At 35.0% G+C, this 14397-nt stretch overlaps 1 protein-coding gene across 1 annotated transcript; it reads right to left on the bottom strand.

Moving 5' to 3' along the window:
• Positions 1-7819: 7819 nt before the first annotated feature.
• On the bottom strand, positions 7820-14121 carry KERA (keratocan). The gene is made up of 2 exons (XM_065741329.1): positions 13233-14121; positions 7820-7992 (listed from the first exon to the last, which is right to left on the bottom strand). Exons 1-2 carry the CDS (start codon positions 14119-14121, stop codon positions 7820-7822), a joined length of 1062 nt encoding a protein of 353 aa, XP_065597401.1.
• Positions 14122-14397: the final 276 nt, after the last annotated feature.

Raw genomic sequence — 14397 nt, 5'->3', positions numbered from 1 at the left:
AAAACAGTAACAGCTTTCAGAGGAGAGACTTTTCTTTTTCTTTTTTTAACCTATACAAATGGTATAATTACACAAGCTTTCAACAGGACCTACAACTGCTGGGCTGTGTCAGAACTGTTATGTTCAAACATTTGCTGGAGACTTGGAAGAGCTGACTGGTTATCATTTAAAGCTGATCATAAATGTCAGTGTAGAAAAAAAGTGTCACAAACTCACCTGTCACTTATTTACCACTGTTTCATTTGACAAGATAAACAAGAGGACAAGTCATAACATATTACCAGAAAGCCCTTCAAATGGTGTCAGTCAGTACAACCAAAGCTGTATGGGAAAAATATTTGCTTTCTGTATTCACAAATCTCCATTGTTTCTCCTCTTTCAATCTCTTCTGATTTTGTGCTGTAGCTGCTAACCACTCAAGATCATTTCATAAGTTCCCAAAGCTTTTTCTACCATCTGTACTACTGAGTTGAACTATCATGGCACATGAGGCAGCTGCTGGAGATCACTGCGTGCACTGAGTGGCAAAATGTCAGTGAACCAGGTGTGACTGAGCTCTTGACCATCCTAATAATTCTGTTATTTGAGTTAGCAATGGTGGAGTATTGTTAGTCCTGCACATGGGTAATGTACAGTTTTATAAGCCCTTTGAATACTTAAAATTCAAAATGTTATCAGGAAGAAACTCCTATTTTTAGGTCTCTCTCTTTTTTTTTTTTTTTTTAACCTTTTGCTTAAACATCCTGATCTAAGAGTTCTGGATTGTCTCCAGTCACTGGGGCTGCCACAAAACATTCCCAGTACAAAATCAAGATCCTATCTTCCTTTGCCCTTTGTTCATCTCCCAGACTTCCTTGAGGGAGTGAGAGTGCAAGAACTGGAGTATCTTTTCTTCAGATAGTTCAAAGAAGTTTAGATAATTTGTTCTAGTTTCAGCTCGGATAGAGTTAATTTTCTTTCTAGTAGATGGTATAATGTCATTTTTTTTTATTTAGAATAAGAATAATGTTCGTAGTGCACAAGTAGCTGGGAGGCGACAGAAGCAGGACATGTTGAACAATAGAACTGGGGAACTGGTTGGTGTTGTGCTACTGTTGCTCAGGGACTTGCTGGATGCTGGTCTGCTGGCGGTGAGCAATTTTGTGTACATCATTTATTTTGTATATTCTATAATTATTACTATTAGTAGTAGTAGTCCTTTCCCTATTGTCCTGGTAAGCTATAATTACTTCAACCCACGGATTTTACCTTGTTTGCAATTCTTCTCTCAGATTGAGTTAATTGATCTTTCACTCTCTGTTTCTTACCTGTACACATAATTATATAAATGTCTGACATTTTGCCCCAGATATGTCTTTGTTGCCATCTGTCGTGTGCTGGATTATTTTCTGCTCAGAGTGTTAGTGGTAAAACTGACATCATTTGCAGCTGAACCCATTCCCTTGTCTTGATTCCTACCACTCAGATCAACCTCTTTGCAACCCTGAGGTGCCAGTTAACCCCCTGGGCTGCTCAGACAAAAGGCCCAGAAGCTGACATTCCTCCAACAGTGGGTGGGAAGATCATATAAACATATTCCTCCTTCCTTGTGGGTACAACATTATGACACTTTCAGTAAGAAAGGCATAAGTTATTCTTAGGAAAACAAGATTCTTATGTCCTTTCACACTGTTTTTGTAATGCTTACAACAGGCACTCCATAGCAAGGAGGAGAAAGTACTTCATGGAAGAGGGAGACAACAACTAGATACAAAAAAAGCAGGCACCATAGACAGACTTTCATTCCTGGGAACACGGTTTCTAGCACAGGCAACTTGCACAAGTATTGACAACCATGACTGTTGTATTGCACACAAAAGAGAGTCTGTATGCAGGCCTCATAAAAGTATGAAAATATGAGCACAACTCTTTCTAATGCCTTGAGGAGAATAAGAAGCATGCATAATACTGCTGCTGGAAATCATTGCCAGTGTCCTTCAACACCTGAAAAATCTGTAATGTGATCCCAGACAGAAAGAAACAATGGAGAAAAAAAAAAAAGGAAAGTACTGAAATCCTGGCTAGAGAACAGAAAATTGACTTTTTAGTTGGTTCTTTTGATGGGTAGACCAATATTAACATATTTATGTTTATTTTACTGAGAATTAAATATTTTCTCTTTTCTTCTTTTTTTTTTTTTTCCTTTGAACTGGAAAATAAATCTCACACCATGTTTTTATGTTGTATTTTGAATTGACTGTTTGGGAACTTGCATCAAACCAGATCAAATAGGTAAATGACCATCTTCTTGAAGGATCCAAAACATTATAACTCTCAGATAAAATTCTTCACCAGCAGCTTTTACTTTTGGCCAAGAAGCCAGAAGCGTCACTGAATCTGTCCATGGCAGCTATCTCAGATGAAGGAGGACTTTAAGGTTTTGAGCAGAGCAGCTCCTGCCCATTGTGCAGCCGAGCAATCTCAGGACACATTCTTGTATGTCTTTTGCAGTTGGAATCATGCCAACCATTAAAAAAAGCAAAGGTTAAGATTCACAAAACCAAGTGAACCTCTCATTCAAACAACCTCCTCAGAGGAAGAAATCAACACTCCAGTTCACTCTCTGCTGGATCTGAGCCTAGATCCCATAATACCATGGAAGTTCCCCCCACTGCCAATATAGAATTTCAGTGTCTTTAGTCCTGAAATAAAGCAAAGCATCGCAAGGAGATTACTCTTCTTGACAATAGGCTTACTAGTAGTATGAGTACAATTGCAGACAAATTACAGAGTTCTATTACTTGGAGAATGGCATACCATGGTATGTTAATGTCTTAGCTGAGGATTATTATTTAAGAAGCATAAGCACTGTTGTACTTTTTTTCCCTGTTGAAACTATTTGCATGTTATTATCAATTCACTAACATTTCAGAAAGACCACGATAGAGCATTTTCATGAATAAATCACTGAGCACTACTGATTACCCATGTAAATTTCATTGTGCCAGTCCCTAATTAGGAACAGCTTTTGTTCGTAGAAGATGTGATTCCAGTTTCTTTGCTAATTCTCATATAGAAAATAATAATAATAATAATAGTAATGGAGACAAAAGCCTAGGAAAAAAAGATTTCAAGAGACACACAGTTGATGTGACAGAATCAGCCTGGATCTTTGCGCGTGCATAAAAGGAGGTGTGAATGCTGTGCACTGCAGGGTATATAGCTCTGCAGTGCTACATGAACAGCAGTCAGGAAATCATTTCCCCTAGAGAAAAACAGATGTGACTGAGCTGCTGGGAACCAGACAAAATTAGTTCAGCATGCATAAACATGCCTAATCTTAAAAATGCTGAAGAAATGAGACCAAATCAAGCTGATCAAAAGGCATATATATGTTGGTCAAATGCATATGTTACAGAAAGCAAGACAAGATCTGCAAGCATATCTACACTATTGGCAATAGTGGAATGAATGTGAGAAACAACTATGTTGGGAAATAATTACAGCAGGGATTTGTTAGAACCAACACTACTAGAGCAAGAATATGACACAATAGCAATGATGATACTAATGGGGAAGAAGGCAAATTAGCTAAGGCAGGGCATGATGCACCTGGGGTTATACTGCCCTGGTCATACTGCCATCCCTGCTCACCCTGGTTATACTGCCATCTATACAGATGCCTAATCTGAAGTGGTCAGCAATACTCCAGAGCATCATTTTTCCAGAAGGTGTGGTGCCTTGTAGACGAACCCTTTCAGTTTAAAAGAGTAAGCAATTCTAGAAAAAAAATAAAATTATGGAGGAGACATTCAGACAAGAGGAAGGTGTTTACTAGCTGACTTGAACAATACCAAAGATTATTTGCCATGCATTGCAGAAGTGAGATATCTGTTCAATAAACAATACAACAATATAATTGTTAATCTAATTCCAGATAGATGATGAAACTAGTAACAATATAGTACTGGGAACTATTCCTAGTCTGGAAAAACTGATGTTTGTGGCAAACATTGGAAACCATCTGGGTGCAACAAGGGTGAATGCTGAAGGTAGGAGTTAGTAAATATAGATATCACAGTCTCGCTAGTCATCTTCAAAATTTTTACCTCTTATTGTTTCTGCTTCTTTGGACATCATACAAGATGCTGTGGTCACTGACATCTGTGCTGATGTTTGTGTTTTTCATTTAAAATGCCAAAGAAAAAAGTGGTAGCAAGCTGTTTGGAATAGTGAGGAAAAAAAAAGAAAAAGAAAAAAAAAAAACCAAAAATGCCAGAGAGGAGTACAGAGAAAGAATACTTGTTCATGTGGCTGAATTTTTAGCTATGCTGGCATCATCTTTAAAGGACTTTTCTTTCTACAAAGCCAGCTGCATTATAAAACCATAAAGGCATTTGATAGCTCCAGCACACAGCCTTCCATCAGTCTGGCAGACGTGTGAGAAATGTCTGGGTTCATCTCACTTCTTGAAATTATCAGTTCTCTGCTTCGCTTTGCAGTGCAACCATCTGTACCCTGAGCTGAAGTGATAGCACATCTGTGTTAAGTATCATAATTTCAGAATTAAAACATACCTAGTATGTGTGGTTTGGTTAGTTGTTGTACACAACCCCATTGTTCTTAAGTTGACTTGCTTCTTATTCAACTTCACAAAGTTCTTGTAAATATCTTTGTTTCTTTAAATTATAACCTATTCAAAATAATTATCAGAGCACATTGCAAACTAAGTGAAACAAATGTCAGCTTTATGAAGGCAGCTGTGGATGATGGAAAGATGAAAGAAAAAGAAAAGATGATGGAAAAGAAAGATGGAAAGAAACTGGAAAGATGAGAGCTCTGCTCCTCTCCCCTTGCAGTGGAAGAGGCTGAATTATTTCTGAACCAGGAAGTATCAGTGAGAAATGAATACTGGAATAGGAAGTATTAGAATCAGACTTTCAAGCACAGTGATGCTTTTCACATTGTTTTAGAGATCATCATCATAGGGAAAATGACAGTGTTTCACAGTTTCTTTTATAGTCTTCTGGCACTACAAATGAATTAGATGAGGTGTGGCTGAAAGTCTACATTTAGTTCCCTAGTTTATTTTTACTGTGCAATTGGCTTATGACAGCAGAAAGTTTGAGATTGAATTCAGTGATGTAAATTAAAAATAATGTGATTTAGGCCTGCTATTTTGATCTGAGAAAAAATTTCACCTGCAGTCTTGGAGTATTTACACCACTAAGACCATTGTAAATTGAGCCTATATATGCAGTAAATCTGCCCAATCCCCAGTTAGTGTTAATTTGTCTTGTGAAGATCAGTGTAGTAACAAAGCTCTCTTTAGTTATGTATCGTTATGCTGCTTCTGGGAGATGGAATCAAGACAGGACAATTAGCCTAAATGAGGATACTTATGATTGAGGATTGCTTTTCATTAAACAGTTATCAGATGCAAAATCAGCTGTATGTATCAAAGGTATAGAACACAGCAGTTGGCAGCAGCAGCTCTTCAGCCCAGTAGATGTTCTTCCAAGGAGACATCACGAATTTTTGTCTTCACTGAAATTAACTGGGATTTGAGGACAGGTACTTAGGATCAATCTGCATGTGTGAAATAATTGTTCCAATGATAGTACTGACCGTTGAAGAACTAATTAATAAGGCTATTCACTCTACAATCATATGTCATGGATTGGAAACACCTAATGATATCATCAGCTGAGCTGATCATAAGCAACTATTAGCAGTAATTTCATTAGAGAGCACATTCTATTCCTACAAAGAAAACTGAGTACCTTGATGTTCTCTTGTCCTTATATCTATTTACTTCTAATAGACAATCTTTACAACTCTTTGGGAACGGTTAGTCCTTTTTCAATATATACATAGTGCCTAAAATGTCATAATCTCTGTCTTGAGCCTAAGGATACTTTGCAATATAATAAATTAGAACTGTTGACAATGTACATACATACCCGTGAATACCTACAGTAGACTATTTGCTCTTTGTTGTAAGTAGAAACTCATTTCCAAGTACAAGCAGATGATGATTGTTATAATTTAATTAGCAGTACTGTCACCAAAACTGTTTTTTTTTTCCTAAAAATAAATTACGATGTTATTACTAAAGAATGTAGGTAAAAATGCATACATACTGTAGAGACTTTAGATCTGTATTTTTTCAAATTGGATGAACATAGAGGTGCAGAAAACATTTTTGCTAGAATTTCCCAACAATCGTATAAAACAAACTGCAATAATGAAGGTTTTCACAACAGAATTTCTGAATAAGTTAATTCCATACTGGGCTTATATAGTGGGTCATATCCACAAGTCCAAGGAAGAAGAATATGGCCTGATTTTTAAACAGTTTGAGACTAAAGGTTAGAAGATGAAACTCTCAATGCTTTTAAAGATCTGCATCTTAACATAAAAAGACTATGCCACGTACATAGTTTAAAATGATTGTTACTGAGGCCAGTCTTAAAATCTCAGAAATTAATTCAAGCTACTGAAGAGCAATTGCTTCTGTCTACAAATATAAATATAATAATATGACTGATGGATAATCTGTTATGCTGGCTATAAGAAATAACAGAAATTAACACTGTGAGTAAATAGTTGACAATATTTGAGTTTTGTTCTGAAATCCCAGTGTTATCTTACTAAACAAAAAAAACAAAAAGAAACAAACAAACAAACAAACAACAACAAAAATAAAAATCAACTGGATTTCATAGAAAGATGCCTGCTAATATATTGATTGTTAGCTACTGAAATCTAAATAACTGGACATTTCTAAAGTCCAGAGTTATGTGTATTTATATGAGTTGGCAGATAGTTAAACACTGCTCTGAGTTTGTTGTATTTGCTTCAACTGGTATACTTCCTATGCAAATATTTGTCTAGTTGAGTAAATATGTTATGGTTAGTTGGAGGAGTGAGGGTTTTATCTCTTATTTTCTTAGATTTCTGTTTATCACTGATAGAATTGTCTTTGCAATTTCTGTAAAACGCATACTCTGTGAAATAGCTTATCATTACTTTTTAATGGTTTTGTCTCTATAGAAACAAAATATGAACCAAATACTCAATGGTAATCCCAAAGCTGAAGAAATAAATGGTGTCAAAATTCAAAGTGTAATACTGAAGAATGAAACAGCAGAAAATTGGCACTTTGATAGGGCAAGATTTCATCCTGTATTCCCTTTTCCAGTTTCAATTTTGAAATCATACACTGAATGAATCTATCAAGTAATATATATTCAGTATATTGCTTTGGACCCTGAGTCTAACATGCTTCTTCTGTTAAAAATATCATTATCAGTCAGGACGACAACAATTTATGAGTTATTTGCACATGAAATGGCTGTTAACTTTTAGGCAGTTCAAAAAGACAGTGACAGTTCTGATAACTAGTATTTGTGTCCCACATGATTTTTCTAACAAATATTTAGCCAAGTGCACCTAAATTCTTTACGCTAGTTACTAGGTAACAAATACATGGAAATAAAATTTGCCTAAACCAATGATATAAATAGTATAAACATTGTAGAATTTAACAAGATAGAGTAGATAAGAATTTTCTTTTGAAAATTTGGGAAATTACAACTGACAATTTTCTACATGTTTGCATTAGGAATTCCTAAGTCAAGTGTTGAGTATGTCTTATGTAGATTCAAAATCTCTTCTAAATGAAGAATCATCTTTTCAGCCGCAGAAAAGATGCAAGCAAAGAACAAAGTAGATTCAAAATAAAACTGTTACTTCTTGATTTCTGAGTTAAGTTTCATTCCAGCAAAACTTGTATCTTAGCACAAGAGCATTATGTTTATATGACACTGCATTATGTTTATATGACAACAGCCTGAAGAAGCTGGAAACATATCATGATGTCCAATGGAATTGGAGGCTGAATTTCATTTCCATCCAAGCGAAGATAACGAAGGCGAGGGATGTTACCATAAAGACCATAGTCTTCCGCTACAGCAATTGAGACTGGGCATATCTGGGTACCATTGACACCTGAAAATGTAGATCACACATGTTAGGTAATTTCCATGGGGAGGGTTATTGAAAACCAAAATGTCTTTAGAAAAAAATACAGCCTTGCACAATTGTTTATATGGGAGTCACTTTCTCTTGTCAGAGTTGGAAAAACACAAATTAACAAATTCACATTTGTTTATGTAAAAATGTACATTGAAATAATGTAATTTAAAATAGTGAATCACATATAGAGCATGCTTTAATTGTGAATAGTGTGCCAAATATATAATCTCATCTTAGACAAAAACAAAAACAACTAACTTAGACAATTACACCTGTAAGTATATCTTGAGATATCTTGAGACATAACTGAATTCAAAGGGAGCAGAACAAGACTAATGCTGAGGAATTTTGAAGATCTTATTTCAGTGATAGAATATCAGTTGTAGCAGATATTTTCTGATTGAGAAATCTAGGATATTAATTTTACAAAATCAAAGGACCCGTTCATATGTCTGTAACTTTTAATGTCTGAACTTTCCTGTTTTCTCAGCTCTTCAGTACAGTTGCATTTAGTTGCAGGAATATAAGTTGTGCAATGGATTATTTTTCTTTCTAATCTAAAAGCCAGTAAGTACTTAAAATTCTTTAGGAATTAGACATATGTTCAGAAAAGAATTGAAATAGTAATTTAAATTATTACTAATCATTACAAATTTTTGTAAGCATTGTATACATTATCTTTTTTTTATATTTTCTCTCCTACATTACTTCTACAGTCTCACTTGACTAAATTAGTTCTCCACATCTTCTCTTCAGTGTTCAATAGTGCAGCTAACCTACTTCAGCCTCAGAATGGCAATATTCTAAAAAAACACTGACATGATGTTTTGCTTATCAAAGTTTGAATGGAGAATGTGCAATTTGTCTGACTGTATGAGGATCTTGATACCAGATCACTTGCAAAAATTATTTGAATGGAGAATGTGCATGTCGTAGATATATTTTTTGTAGTTTTTTGAATAGCCTAGAAATATCCAAAGAAAAGCTTTCTACAATTTTTTGCAGTTGCATTCTGCATTATTATGCATATATCTTCTGATTACAACCTCCTAATAATTTTAAGTTATGATAGAACAATCACAACAACAAAAAAAAAAAACCCCATGAATTTTATCTTTCTGTTTGATCATTTCCAAAAAGAAAAACAGTATTTCTGAATAACACTGCACAGATATTGTCACGTCTTTGAAACAGAATTCATCTTTGTCATGGAGACTGAATAAAAACATCTAGCTAGTCAAGGACTGAAAATTTTGTCAGAAATATTGTAACAATATCTCTTGATCTATGTTGTGAAGTTGATTAATGCATTTAATATTCTTGTAAGACATTTGATAGTCTTGGAAGAAACAAGGTACAACTTATTTTCATGTGCAAAGATAGTAAGTTTGAAAATAAGGTTGTACTGTGGAAGCAATTATAAAAAGTTTTGCAAATGAATCAATGCTATATAGCAGATAATATTTGTCTTTTCAGGCCATAATGCACTTCAAAAAGCCAAAGAGCACTTTTGTCCTTAGAAGGCAAGGTGTTTTCAAATGAATTTTAAAATTTAGAAAATATCCCAGTGGAATAGTCTTCACCAGGTCAATTATTCCAACCTTAGTATGATAAAGCAATTTTCTAACTACAGCCCATCTATGATTTCCTGATGATGAGTGGTATAAAGCGTTTTGCTTATTGCATAAGTAGTAAATCCTACCCAAATTATCAGAGGAGTAAAAGCTTTTATCTCTTTCAGTCCTAGATTTCAGGGTATATTGCTGAATTTTGCCAGCAAAAGGAGGAACAGGGCAATCCAGTTTCATTAGCACAGTTCCCTCAAAGGAATTGATTCATGCAGAGGATTGTGCTAAGTCTGTGCAAACCATTTAGACTGCATTTACAAACTCTGGAGAGAAATGGACACATACAAAAGTTGACTAGTGTCTCCTAAAGATAGGATGAATTTCACTATGGAATTATAGAGGTCTGTATGATTGTTTCAAGATAGATACTAAAATGGTTATTTTAAATAAGACAAATCCATCTATAGCCAGCTATACTGACAAGTAGCATAATATTTAAAATGAGACTCTGGAGTTGCTATTGGGGAAAACTGAAGAGATCTTCATTACTGGCTAATCTATATCTGCAGAAGAGCTACAGAAGATCCTGTTTCTTTTTTCCTGTATAATTCATAACTTCTCAACATTTGGAAAGTGAGTTGATAGTGAAGATGGGTGTATTAGGATGTATAGGAGTGGGAGCATGTGTCTGTTTTACTCTTACAGCATCTAAAAGCACACACTGTACTCAAATTGCTGGACTTCCTTTCCTCTTTTTGTGTATTAATTAACAGAAGTAGCTATGAGTAAGCATGGAAATCTTTAGTTTTCTGGGCTCTTTCAGCAAGAAAGCCAGTAAGAAGAGTCTGACAATTAGACAGTATCTAGAACTTAGACAATTTTATTCAAAATATCCTATATTGAATTTGGATAGATTGGTATTGCTATTGGCCCAAGGAATTCTCCCTTTCTCTCTGCATGGAACAATAAAATCTCATATGAACTAGCTCAGCCTTCCCCTAGGGAAACAATATTTGCTGCCTTTTATCACTCCTTTGATAACACTGTAATGACATCTGCATATCATTGCTCATTCTCTACATTGTCATGTCATGTCTTCACCTCTTTTTGCTTCCTTTAACACTCTCTGTCCCATCATTTGACATCTCAGAGCCTTGCTTGTGTATCTCATATATATAAATATGCAAACAACTATAATTTAAAATGTGATGAAACAGGGGTGATGTTTATCTGCTGTAGACATGATTGGGCTTTGTTTCAGGACAATTTTGCTTTCAAATTTTGTGTACTATTGTCTTCTGCTGTGCAGTGGGATTCTTGGTGAAGGGAAACAACAAAATCTTGGTTCCACTAAGACCAGGTTACCATTGACTTCACTAGACTTCAGTGCTATAAAAAGTGGACAAAAGAATATTAACAAACAAATTTTTATGTCTGAACTCTTGCAGTGTCAAAAGTGTAACTATGAACAACCAAGAGAAAAAAAATAATTACTAGAAAGTGTGTATCTGAGAATTAATGCTGTATAGGAGGTCACACCAAGCATACATAAGTAAGTAAATTTTCAGGAGGATTTTTTATGGAGAAAACAGATCCAAGCTTTCACAATTACTTTTCTTTCAAGTTCTTTACATTTGTTATGTTAAAACAATGACTGGCCATTTTCTTCCTGTGCTTAAGAAGAACAATCTGCAGACCAATGTCATAAATTAATTTTCCTGTTTGACAGAATCAAATTCCTTGTTTTCACTCTTAATGGCCCTTTGATATACTATCCATCAGAGCGTTGTCCAGTGGAACCTGCCATTATCCATCACCTCTTGAACAATTACACTCCTGTGATAATATAGCTTAGACAAGACCAGGATTACATTTAATATATTAGTTTTTAATATTTATATTTGAGTACTTAGTACATAGTTGATAAGAATAAAAACTTCATTGGAAAAATTATTAAGAGAAAAAAATTACAAAGATCTCAAGAAATGAATGTCCAATTTGAAAAGTGGTAAAAGCATTTAGAAATACAAGTCATGTGAAAAATTATTGTGACTTAGACTCATGGATACTGATGCATCACTGGAAAATGAGACTTGAGTTTATAAATACTAGAGAGGATACTTTTCATGGTTTAAACTTGTTTTAAAACTTATTCAAGAAAGGACAATAATCTGGCAGCTGCTTAAATGCTCTTTGCTACCTAAACACAAAACGGAACTGGACAAGTTACATTCCAATGGTTTCAGTTTACTGCCCATTTAAACTGACAGGAGATAAAGTCTACACCAGAGGCCCCAAAGTAAAGCCACTAAAATAAATCCCTTTGTAATGGGGGCAGTGAAGTATGTTTGGTAGCAGCATATGTCATTAGACCTAACACCAAATAACTGTTAGGCTTCTTGCAGGCCACTTAAAAAGGTTCCAGATGCACAAAATTCTGTATTTATAAATCTTCATACATTTGATTTCCTAAATTCAGTGTATTAATTAAATGATTAGTAGCTATCCTCCTTTGATCCTTTGTCTTTCTTTCATACAGAAGCCAAATCTTTACCTTCAATATGTCTGCGAACAATGGTAACACAACACAGAAAACAATTTGTTCAATTAAATCAGCATGACAAGAAGACAAATGTGGAGACCTGGCTACTTTTTATGCAGTGATAATTAGAAAGTGACCATTTTGATTTTGCCTTTTGGCATGAAACATCTTACTGTGCTGGCTAGCAAAAGGCAGCTGCAGGTTGGAAAACAGAAGGACTTAAGATGTGCAGGACTTTACCTGGTATACCGAACCAGAACATTCATGTGGGAAATGTTAGAAGCAGAATTAGGATATGACAAGCTTCTGCTGCCTTGGGAATAAAACCTTGTTTCATTTATATGGTGATGTTTGAAGAGTTCAAGTCTTAGAGGGACAAAGCTTCTGTAAAGCAATTGGAAGACTTTTCATCAAGAAGGACTAAATCCAGATGTCAGCATTTTTTCACAAAAAAAAAAAAAAAGAAATACAGGGAAGATATTAAGAACTGAAATATTCAATAGTCACACTTTAATTTGTATTCAAAATAGATCGTGTTGACTACAGACTACGTTTTATTTTGTTTTGAGAGTCCCTCTAGATAATTTAGGTGGACAAAGATGCTCAAACCAGCTGAAAATATAGTAATTCTGTTAGTTTACTAAAGTCTCTACTAAAGTTCTCAGAAACTCTGGAAATATGACTGTTCCATATATGTGCATTGAACATCCCAAATTATTACCCACAGTTTTTAATTTTTTCTTGCTTGTTTACTCCCATTGTATCTGTGTGAAAATGTAATTTGATCTCACAAAATGGTCACTGGTGTGTATATATCAAAATGCAAATTTAAAAAAATTCCTTAAGCCTTCTACTTCTGATCCGCTTAAAAGGATTTTTTTCTGTATCCTAATAAACATTTTTCACAAGTTGGTATTATTCAAATTCACATATTTGTTTGTCATATTTTAGAATGCAATTGCAAATTGGCCTCTGGGAGGTCCTTTTTTTCCTATAACCCATGGCACATTTTTAATCTATGCTTTCAATAATTATCTTTTGAAGTTAAGCAGTTGTTTTAAAAGAATTACTTCTTGGTGATATCACTGATGATACACACTTACTTTTGATTCTGTTGTGATCAAGGTGAAGGTGCTCGAGATGAGCATTGATTGGTGGTATTTTGGTGAGCTGGTTATGAGACAGCTGTAGGTCTAGAATAGATGAAACATTAAACCCATTTGGGGGAATGCCATCGTCGGATAATTTATTGTAGTTCAGCCTAAGGAAAGTCACTTTGGGTATTGAACTGAAGTAGTTCTCTGGTATAACTTCAATGGAGTTGTTGTCTAAAAACAGCTGCAGTGTGTTAGCTGGAATGCTTAGAGGCATCTTTTTGAGGGAATTTTTTGCTATGTTGAGTTGCATAAGACTGTTGAGTCCTTGGAAGGTGTCACTTTGAAGAGCGCTGTCCAACAAATTATTCTGGTGCAGATCTAACATAGTGAGATTTTCCAGATTGCTGAAAACTCCTTCTGGGATTCTGGAGATTTTGTTTCTAGCCAATCTTAGTTGTTCCAAGCCCACTGGTAATGGAGCTGGCACCTCTTCCAGCTCATTATCTTCAAGGAATAAGTACAGCAGCCTTTTCAGCTTGCTCAGCACACCACTCTCAATTCCATTGTTGGTGATTTTATTCTTGTTCAGATTTATCCACCTCAGATGAGTGGCATTAACAAAAGGCTTCTCTGAAATTGTTTCAATGAGGTTGTTTTGAAGATAGAGGTACCAAATTCTTGCTGGGATTGCAGGTATTTCTTTAAGTCCTTTGTTATCACAGTATAATGCATTGGGAAAACTAGGAGGACAAAAACACTCTTGTGGACACTCAAAAGTGTAGTGAGACCAATGTTCAGGATCCAGCTCATTATAAACTTGTCTCACAGTTCGAGTCCACACAGAATGAGCTAAGAATAATAGCAAAAGACTTGGATAGACTTTTAGAGTCATCATTTGCCTTAGAAGGGGAGAAAAACAATTAGTTGTCTCAAGAGAACTCCCTATCAGCATACCAAAGTAACAAAGCATTATTACATTACAAATAATATTACCTTTATAAACAGCCAAATTCTGTCACCTATGGCATTTCCTAAGTAGTAATATGAGGTGTATACAATTCAGTGTTATATATTTAATATTTTCCTGATTTAACTTAGTTTTCACAATGGCTACAAATTCAACTGATGCAGGGATTATTTCAAAGAATCTGAATGTATGGAGTGTGTCTCT

Source organism: Cyrtonyx montezumae, unplaced genomic scaffold, assembly GCF_038088225.1.
Source record: "Cyrtonyx montezumae isolate F1298 unplaced genomic scaffold, pur_monq_1.0 scaffold_3, whole genome shotgun sequence".
NCBI lineage: Eukaryota > Metazoa > Chordata > Aves > Galliformes > Odontophoridae > Cyrtonyx > Cyrtonyx montezumae.
Note: the sequence above shows the minus strand (reverse complement) of the source record. Positions and strands in the feature narration are given on the sequence as shown.